Here is a 10,343-nt window from a genome sequence, read left to right as displayed (position 1 = left end):
GTAAAGCGAACGCTCCCGTCCCTCGCCCCCTCCCGCCACCCCCTCCCCAGGAAGCATCTGCCTCCCCGGCCGCCTCCCCTGCGGCCCGGGGGAGGGAAGCCGCGGCAGCGCTGCTCAGAGCCGTTTGCCAAACCCACCGGTGCCCGGGAATGATGTTTTTTCAAGTAGGGATCTAAAATGGTTGACAGGTTTTAAATTCTACTATTATAGGGGGGGGAGCCTTGGTCAAAGTTTTTACGAGAGTGTTTCCCGGGCGCTGGGGGTGGGAGCTAGGGGTGCCCTTTTATTTGATGGCTCGCGTGTCTTTCCTCTTAAAAGAGGATTTTCTTATTTTGGGGGGACGACGACGGGGGAGAAGAAGCATCCCTCCGGCGCTCATTGTGGGCACCGGGTGACATTTGTCAGCGCCGTGCCCCGGGCCGGGGGTCAGCAATCGCTGCCGGGGGCGGGCGGCGGCCCCGAGTTTGGCCGGGGGGGCTGCACTACCGCTCGGCATCGGGCGGGAACCGGATCGGTTTAATCGAGGGACTGGTCACTTTGGGGCCACCCGCACCCCATCTTCTTTTGGGGGAGGGGAGTCGGGTTTTGTTTTGTTCCTCCTCCCTCCCCTTGCAGGGCGCGTTTGTGAAAGAGGGGGATATATTTGTGGTGACGGTTTTTGGCTTAAGGTCCCCTCTGTTGCCTGCCCGGGGCTGAGGGAGCCATAGGGGTGGGGGATGCTGTCAGGTGGGAGGGAGGCGAGGGCTTGACATCAGCTGCGAGACCGAGAACGGGGAAAGGTTCTGCACCCCCAGCCAGGGAGGGGCTGCGGGGCTCGGCGGCCGGCTGACCGCCTCCCCCCACCCCAGCAGCGCTTGGCGCAGGTGCCTCTTCCTGCTTCCCCGCCTCCGGGCTCCGAGGGGTGGCAGGGGAAGGAGGCAACTTGAGGCCGGGGCCTGGCCGGGCGCTGCAGGCCGCGGTCTCCTCGGGCGGCTCTTAGCGACAGGCCGGGGAATCGCGGGCCGATCCCGCCCGCGGCGCCCCGGGGGCTCGGGCGCTGAGGGGTCGCGGCGCTCTTCTCCCGCCAAGCCCTGGGACCCCGCGCTCCTCTGCGAGGGGGCAGAGACCTTGGAGCGGCGAGGAGGGAGCTGCCGGCCCCGGAGGGACCGCTCGCATCGCGCCGCCCCGGGCCGGGCAGGGCCGCCGAGCGCGGTGTCCATTGCAGGCCGCGGTCGGGGGGCGTTGTGTCCCGGCCGCCCCTCGCCCCCGGAGAAAGCGGCTGGAGGGAGCGGTCCCCCCTTCCCGCGGCTGGGGCTGCCGACAGGGCCCTCCCCTGCAGCGGGAAAAGCCCGTTCCCTCTCGTGTGGGGCAGCTGCCCTCGGGGGAATCGCAGAGGTCCTTGGCAGCTTTGTGGAGAGTGGTCTCGCTTGCCGGGGGGTTGCTGACCTGGTTATTAACCGAGGGCCTCGATTTTGCCTGTCCACCTCGTAAGCAGCGACAGGGGCTACCGAGGAATGTGATGGGGGCATGGCTGAGCAATGTACTGCCTTGCCGTGATGTCTGGGCAGAGGTGAACTGTATCACACAATGGTATCAGTAATAACTTCAAAGAGAATTCAATAAAAAGTTTTTGTGACTGGTTACTTTTAAACAAGGGCAGAATAGAAACCCTGTATAAACATGGAGTGGAAGCCGATACACTGAAACCTTCCTAAATTTAACATTCTTACCTGAAGAAACTTCAAGCATATTTCCAGTGATTTCTGAAGTGTCAATGAAGGATCTCAGTGTTGCTGTTAGGGATTCTTGTATCTTTGTGCACGTGCAGCTTCTGAGGTATGCGTCCATTTAGCTTGTGAAGATACGTGTGTACCTACATACATACACACATATGTATATAAACATGAGTGTGTATTGGAAGGGAATGCTGATTCACCCATTCTGAAGTTCCTGTTTGTCCCATTGTTAGTTATACTGGTTTGTACCAGTTAGTTATACTGGTTGGTCCTTCTCCAGTAGAAAGTAGAGGGATGTATTTTTACTTACAAAGTGCTACAGAGAGCTCAAGTGTGTCTGCTTTTTTTATTTTCCATAATAAGTGATGGAAGCACCACTAGTATTTTCTGTTGTTCTTGCTCAAGAAGGCCTCAGGATATACTTTATGTCTTGCCATATCATCAATGCACTTACCTATGTTGACATCCATTCTTTAGGTGTAAGCATAAACAGTCCAGGACTGGAATGGACTTTTAAGAATTAATTTTGTCCAAACTGCCTGAATCAAGGTAGGTGCAGTGAGAAAATGAAGGCAGAGTTCACATCTAGTGGATATCTAAAAAGTGTATGTAAAAGGAATGCTTTCAAGCAATGTCCAGTTTTCAATTTCCTAACTTGTCATAGAGCTTCAGAATGTTCAAAGAGGGTAAGGTTTTCCTTCATTTACATGCTAATAGAGTTCTACCCTCCCCAAAAAAATATATTACATGTGCTAGGAGTGCACAACTTTGAGGCAACCAAGAACAGATCACCTTAAATCTGACCTTCTACTGATGCCCTGAGAAAATGAAGAGCTCTAATTACGCTTTCTTTTTAAAAATTTTCACGTTGTCCATGACCATAGTATCTAGAATGCTTTATGGGCCATAGCAACAGCTATGTGCTTCAGTCAAAAACAACAAATTAAAAGTACAAATATTTATGGATACTCTGTTAATTTGCATGCCATTATAAGACTAAGCTTCATTAAAATTATACTCAAAGCACTCCTCTTAAAGGCCATAGTTGATCCTAAAGCTCGGAGAAATAGCAACAGCAGGAAGAAAAGCAATGAGGAAAGGTAAAGGAAAGGTGGAAGTGGCCTCTACTCTGAAGTTTTGTAGAAAACTTGCTTCAAAAGACTTCCAAATGCAGATAAAGCCTTAGAATTGGTGGCATGAGGGTCTCTCATCCCTCAAAATAGTCAGTGTAGAGAAGGATGAGCTGTTGGGTGTTTCTAACTGCATGTATAGCAGCTAGGAGAGTTAACAGCTATTCTGGAGTGCATGAAAAGGGAGAGTGTGAGCAGTCTTTTCAGTTGTTCAGTCTTAAGTAATATGTATATTCTGAACCTAGAGAAGTCTGCTTTTGCTGATTGACTTGTTAACAACCCAAACATTGTTAAAACTGTTTTAAGTACAGCTGGTACAGTGCATTCATAGTGGCTACACCAACGCCATTGAAATACTAGCCTGCATCCAGGTTAGTGCTGTTCTCATCACTTGGCTGGAATACTTTCTGCGGGTATGTGTCCCAGTTTGTTTTTTTTTTTTGTTTTTTTTTTTTTAATGTGTCTCACAGAAGCAAGTCTGTAAGGCTAATGATTACTGTTTCAGTAAACAATTCAAACTGCTTAAACAGGCTTTGTATTGCAGTTACAGATAATTTTCCTGTTAGGATTTTGGAGAGAACTTTGGTGTGGACAAGCCTCAGCAGGCCCTCCGAAAGCATGTTTGAAACTTTTTGGTATCTTAACTTCTTTAAATCTTGTGTTGGAAAGTACATGTTTAATAGTATTTATTTTTGTTCTTAAACATGTTTCAAAGTTAAAAAGTTGAGGTCCACAGATTGAATTGGAGGACAGTCTAGAGGTTCTTTCTGTGCCTGTGTGACACCTCAACAGTGTCACTTTATAGAGGGGAAGAAGGGCAGAGATTAATGTTTTGGAACAGGGCTGCTAGAAGAAGGGACTAACATAAGAATAAGAATTTTTAAAAATTGAAGTAATTGGAAGGAGGAGGTGGACACTCAGGAGAAGATGTAATGTGACAAGCATAAAAAAACTACCTGTAGAATGACACAAGGGAAGAGGAAATCTTAACATATAAAAAATGTCTAAGTGGGTTGAAATTGGTTAAAACTTGCTTCTGGATGGAGTTGAAAGGTTCTATTGGGCAGAATGTGTCTTTGCAACGCTTTATGTACTAGATAGTGTTTTTTTCTTTTACAGTTTGAGAAACACGTGACTGTCCATGCATGGAAATTAAAATCACCATGCAATGGTATGCAACCAACTGCTTCCCTCACATTTGCCGAGTATCTCCTGCAATTTGACTTCTTAAAACTCAGCTTTACTTGGTCTGTGTAATAGGCTTTCTCCCATCCTTAGGTTTGGTGGATATGTTTTCCTGTTTGTTTATCTGACTGTCATTTTTCATGACTGCTATCTTTTACAAACATGAGTATCTTTATCAGAACCTCCCACTTTTTTTTTTTTTTTTTTTCCTCATATTTTAATCTGCATGTTCCAGATAACTTCTGGGAAGTACTGTAATTTTCCCTTGGCTTTTTTTTTTTTTAATCTCCTACCAGATAATGCAAAAGTTAATAGCTGCTCTAAGATCCTAAATTTCTGAGGGTGATAGAAAGTATTGGAAATGCATCTGTCATTTAGTTTTTACATAAATGTGAAGGAGCATGAGCGTAAAACAGGGGAATGAGGTGGCTTTAGCAAAAGTTGTGGAGCATTACTTCTGAATAAGGGGATTGTTTATTAAGTATGTTTTAAGGAGGGATACTCTGATCTTAGTGTGTTTGTATCAAGTAGAATTCTGTGTGAGAAGGGATATTAGGTTCAGTTACTACATCATGTTTTAATTGTTTTAATTAATGTCTGAGAAATTATAAAATTTCTCAGGAAAGATAGGATCAGGCAGCAATAATTTCAGGGAATAGGAGTAGAATTTCAAGTTAATTAAGATATATTACATGGGAAAAAATGTGGTGTTTTGAGAGGGACAAGTACAATCTAAAGCATGTGAATAAAAATGGTTGACTGTACAAATACACCGTGGAGACTAGCCCGTAGTCATGTAGAAAAGGATCCAAATGCATAAATATCACAACATAAATATGATCAGACATGACATAGCGTGTGACGTCAACCTGCTGTGGTGCTGTTGGGGCCTCAAATGGAGTGCTCTGCTCAATTTTGGTTGAGAAAGATGTGCCCAAATTTCTGAGAAAATTCAGAGGAGGACATGAAGAATGATCAGAGGCCTAGAAAAATGAAATGGTGAAAGAAAGGGGTCCATTTAGTTTATACAAAAAACAGCTGAGTAGAAATGCAAGTCCTGAGCTGCATAAAGGTGGTTTCAATTATTATTATGTGAAGTTGTAAACTCTTTTTGTCTACTGGGAATAGGATGAAGAAATGGTCTCAAATTATAGGAAGAAAGATTTTAGGGTGCTGTTTGATCTTGCACATTCTTTTCATCCCGTAACTCATTCACTTATTTCTCTTCTTCATTGTTTGCACAGTGGCACTTTCGTTATTTAAAGCCTGAAACTGGTATGATGGAAGCATTTGATATGGGGAACAGAATAGGTGGAGAGGGGTTGTTTGTCTGTCAGCTGATTTTCTGTCAGGTCAACTTCTTTAATTTACCCTGTGCATAAACAGCCACTGAATCCAATGGAAGGAAAGTAGCATGAGCATGTGGCAAGGGGGAGTGGGATTACATGTCATGTCAAACTGCACCCTCAGGCTTGGTATAATAGGGTAATCTGCCTAATGGCAAGGATAATGAAAAACTGAAATTGGCTGCCTAAGACAGGTATGAAATCTACCTCAGCAGTGTTTTTTTAAGAGCAAACTAGAGACTTCTGGGAATAATTCTGACAGAGCCTGGCCTTTTGCCTTTGGCCAAGGCCAACTAAGTGATCAGCTTCTTGAAATACCATCCAATCCTGCTTTCTGTGGTTCATGCAACTTTTGAAGTAGATACAAGCAGTAAGACTGATCTTTCATATTATGATGTAGAAGTATTGCCCTCTTGCCATGGAAGTTCTTTTAGCAATGGACCTGGTATATGGGAGATAAAGGGGAGTTGTGGTCTTGGGCTTTGTCCATAACCAGCAAGGTTAATGCACTTTAAAACTGTAGTTTTTCAGTACTGACTGGTATGAATGTGAAGTGCTTCTGTTAGTACACAGGAGCCTCAAGTGTGATGCATGAACTATACAGATACTGTTTGGACTAGATTTACTTTTGGCAAGGGTATGTTTTGGCCCCCTTCAAACTATTTTAGGTCTAAAACAAATAAATTTCTCTTACTGTGTCTCTTTGATTTTGAATGTTTCTACAGGTTTGACCCTGCTCCTGTAACAAGTACTGAAGTACTTCACTAATTAAATCTTTTTGAATGTGATTCCTTTCTGAAAAATAATTGTAGAATGGCATTGTGTAGTTCTAAGCTGGGTCACACAAACTTTTACTTTTCAAATTGTCAGTCATACAGTCCTAAACAGAATCTGCAGAATAAGATGAAAGTGAAGCTATTTCCTCATTGTAGGTGTCAAACTTACTGTTTCTGACATCATGGACTGAAAAATTACAAATTCTCTGTGGATCTTCAATTTCCAGAAAATCCACATGTAGAGCTTTGCTAAGGTATTTGAATATTAAGCCATATATCCAGGTTTTCCAGATATGATGAACCTGTTGCTGTTGGTATATGCTCTATATTATTTTAAGAATGTGGCTTCCGCTTCAGTTGTAGAGTTGATGTACATGCACAATGAATTCACCATAGCTTCAGAGCATTTTAATTAGTCTGCATTTGCCAATCTGCTGCACAGAACAAATCCTACAGACCTGAAGTTTCCTGTAATTCTCAGACTTGTAACTTATGTTGCGTAATGTGTATGCAGTTTGTGTCTGATGAATCATAGTTCCTTTCTACAGAGCACAAAAACTACATATTCACATTTTCTTTACTTTCCCCCTGTATACCTGCTCATACATGTGCACCTCCTTCCTTTCTTCCCTCTTATGGTAAGAGTCAGGTTTGGGTGATGGAGATTGCATTTGCTGGTTTCTGTCATTTAAGATTTGCCTTTTCTTGGGTATTATTTGCCTGTGACTTAACACTGCTCACTGCTTGTTCTCTTGTGTGAGGGCGTAGGGATTGCTGAAGTGTCTTGTTTGCCACAAATCCTTTGTGGCTCAACACATTGGGTAACTTTTTCTTTCTGGTAGAACTGGCCTTGAGTTAGAAGTATTTCTAGAATAGCTAAATTGGAATTAGAAGGGAACACACTTTCAACACAGTAAAGTTATTATTTTGTTAAACTTTTATGTCTCAGTGGGATATGACAGGAATAAAACTGAGGAGTGAGCAGGTGTAGAAGTTCCCAAAGACAATACATAGAGAATACATAGATGGAGGAGGGACAGCACTGCATGAGTGTCAGGAGCATTTAAAAGCTCCTAAGATACAGAATGTGCCACCACCAAAGTTTCATGGAAATCTAAGTGTCTGGGAAGAGGGAGACATTTGTATTCAATAGTAAAAGTAGTTTTGAAGGCAAACAGGCACTAAGGTATAGGAACTTATAAAATAGAAGGTAGTGGTAACAAATAAAATAGAAGGTAGTGGTAAAAAATGTTTCACACTATCAAACATTTTCGGCACAGGCTGCAAATTATCCTACTCCTACCATGCTGTGTGTGTGTTGGGAACCACAGTAATGCTTGTTTTATATAGATTTTTATTTTTTTTTTAATCTGGACAGTGGTTGGTGTAAATGATTATGAGTTTACTGTTAAAGTGAGATGCCTAGATGGCTGTGCTGTTAGGTAGGAGGATGTGTAGACTTTCTGCAGTGGTTTTGCAAATTACTTTGCTATAGTCACAAATAACAGCAGTATGTTACTATGTTTTGCCCTGAAATGTCTTTTACAGAAGGCAATAAATGAAGTCTGTTATAAGCGATGTTGGCATTCACCTGTGTTAAATGTTGCTTAAATTGTTTTTCAGGTAGTGGTAACATTATGACATGGTGGTTGGCAGCTTTGGGAAGTAGTTATGCTCAGTGTGACAGTTACTTCTTAATCTTAACTTGCATCATGTGGTCATATGTTTCAACACTCATGTATTTCTATGTCTCCTTATTACAAGTTCATCTCTCCTATTTCTAGACAGAAAGGAATATAAGTTTCCATCAGTTTAGTTGACCACAAATTACTGTGAGATTTTGGATCCATCAAATTTGACTTGTTCTTAGTAGCTATCAAATGCATCACAAATCTTTGTATCATGTACTCTTGTTTGATGTGTGAAGCACAAAATCAGGAGGAGGAATGCACAATTTCGTGGAGCATGGGTAATCATAACATGCTGTTGTACTGTCTATCAAAGTGTCATAAAATCTGTTAGGAGACTCAAGGCCTGAGAGACTGTTTACTTGTAGGATGTTGGACATAACTCAGTTCCACGGGAAAATTTCTTAATAGCAACACATGATTTGAAAATTCTAAGAAATCTGATTAACAGTAGTAATGAAATCTATTCATGCATTTACCTTTTTTGTAAGTAAACAGCAGGCAAAGTAATTTTGGTTAATTTTTTTTTTTTTTTTTTTTTTTTTTTTTTTTTTGTCTTTTGATGCCTTTGTCCTCTGGATAGCAGCTCAAAAGGCTCTGAGTTTAGGCTTTTGCTTGTGCAAAGAATAAGTAAAATGTTTTAACTGTAATCAGCATGTTTCTGGTGTCACTTTTCAATTGTGATGCCATTCTCTTTCATTTGTTATTAAAGACAGATACCAAAAATATTTTGAGTCTGACTTGGAGAAATCTTATTCAGATTTTGCAGGTATTTAAAATTGCTGCTGAGAATGCTGACCAGTACAATAGTATCTTGATTTTTTTCTTTTACTAATAAATAATAACTTAATGCAGTTGAAGCACAAACAGTTTAACATTTATTTTATATATAGCTGTTTGCCATACATAGAAGGAAACACTTAGAGCTCTGAACTGAGAACTGCATGTAGGCAAACAATTAGGAGTACAGCAAGATGTAAAGCAAGAGATTTGAACTTCCTTTCTCCAGGTAGTCTCTTTGTCAGCACTTCATATCACAGAAATATCTGTCTTAACCTTTACAGGTCAGGACACCTGGCATAACTGTGTGTGCTGAAGACTTCTGAATGCTTCAGTAAAATTTTTTTATCTTTTATCAGTCCTGAGCCAACCTATGCTATGAAGGCTTTGCAAAGACTACTGGAGGATATATAGTTGTCAGTGAAATGGGGAAAAAGTTCATGTTTCATGAATAACATAAGCAATGCTGGCAAGAAGGAGTTAGTGTAGAAGCATTTTGTTAACATGCATATGTGGTTTGGCATGTAATTCATCTACAGCTTGCCGTGGAATTTTATGTAGCAGTAAATTTCTGAGTTTCCAGGTTGCTATAGGTTGTCACTATGTGTTGGCAGAATGGCAACCGTTTAATTCAGACTTTTCCTGCTGATTGCTCTGTTGTCATTAATTTTAATTGAATACCTGACTGCATAACATCTTAATGTAGATGTGTCTATATATCCAAGAAGGCATAAATTTTTTATGCTAATTAAGGTTTTAGCAAAGCTTTCTATGAATAGCTGCAGAGTTAAATAATTTGTCTATAATCAATTTACACATGGCCCAGGCAGTAATGTACATTTCCTTTATTTCTTCTAGGAGGAGATGACCGTCGAGTCTTACTTTGGCATATGGAAGAAGCCATCCACTCAAGAGTCAAACCAGTTCAGCTGAAAGGGGAGCATCACTCTAACATCTTCTGCCTAGCTTTTAACAGTGGCAATACAAAAGTGTTCTCTGGAGGTAAGGAAGGAAGAGCATCCTGATTTCACATGAATATTGTGAATGCCTTGGAGTAGATGCCATGAGTGAGTGAGTGAGTTAGTGAGTGAGTGAGATCCTGTCCCACATGAGATCTGAAAAGTGTTCTTAATCAGCAATTGTAATTTTTTCGGGAACAGGGAATCCTTTAGCTAGCACAACATTTTCAGTTTTGTCATGCCTTTTTCCAAACCCTGGTGTATTCTCATCATGTCTCTTACCATCATGAGGATCCTGGGTCCAGTCTGCCTCTACTTGTGCTAAAGACTGTGGAAAACATTGTCTTTATTATTCCCTCTTAACTGTGCTAAGAGCAGACCCTGCATTCTCTCTGGCACTCAAGCCTGATGCTTGAAAATCTTTTCTGCTACTATCTGATTTCAATGCACCTTTAGAAGGCTCATGAAGGACTATTGCCATCTATTGGTGGATGATGTTTTCTTAGACCACGTTTCAGTTCTTACTGGTAAGCCTCTGCTTTTTAGAGCTGTTGGCACACTGGGCTCTGATAACCCTTGATGCTCTCATTTCTTTTTAATATAAATCTACTTTTTAATAGAAAGTTTAATTCGGTCTTAAAACTAAGGTAAGGGAAGTGGACATTTACTTGTTCTGGGATAATAGTTTCTGTAATTTAGGTCCATTTCACCACTTGATTTTTAAAGTACTGAGGTAGGCAGGAAAATTGAATTGAGGGAAAAAA

The 10,343-nt window shown here is 41.6% G+C and overlaps 1 protein-coding gene across 5 annotated transcripts in view; it reads left to right on the top strand.

Moving 5' to 3' along the window:
• Nucleotides 1–10,343, top strand: part of DCAF5 (DDB1 and CUL4 associated factor 5) — a 70,120-nt gene that overhangs the window by 571 nt on the left and 59,206 nt on the right. Inside the window, exons 1-2 of one of the 5 annotated variants that reach the window (XM_041459804.1) lie at nucleotides 3,995–4,016; nucleotides 9,479–9,622. In XM_041459804.1, the coding sequence (XP_041315738.1) occupies nucleotides 9,511–9,622 (112 nt within the window). In that variant the 5' untranslated portion in view covers nucleotides 3,995–4,016; nucleotides 9,479–9,510. Of the gene's footprint in view, nucleotides 1–3,994; nucleotides 4,017–4,917; nucleotides 5,103–5,546; nucleotides 5,571–6,325; nucleotides 6,407–9,478; nucleotides 9,623–10,343 lie in introns of those variants that run through there. The other 4 variants (XM_041459801.1, XM_041459803.1, XM_041459802.1 and 1 more) reach the window with 4 other exon arrangements.

This window comes from Pyrgilauda ruficollis, unplaced genomic scaffold, assembly GCF_017590135.1.
Source record: "Pyrgilauda ruficollis isolate IOZ18807 unplaced genomic scaffold, ASM1759013v1 scaffold14, whole genome shotgun sequence".
In the NCBI taxonomy this organism is placed as follows: Eukaryota; Metazoa; Chordata; class Aves; order Passeriformes; family Passeridae; genus Pyrgilauda; species Pyrgilauda ruficollis.
The sequence above is the reverse complement of the archived record's forward strand: the minus strand, read 5'-3'. Positions and strand labels throughout refer to the sequence as shown.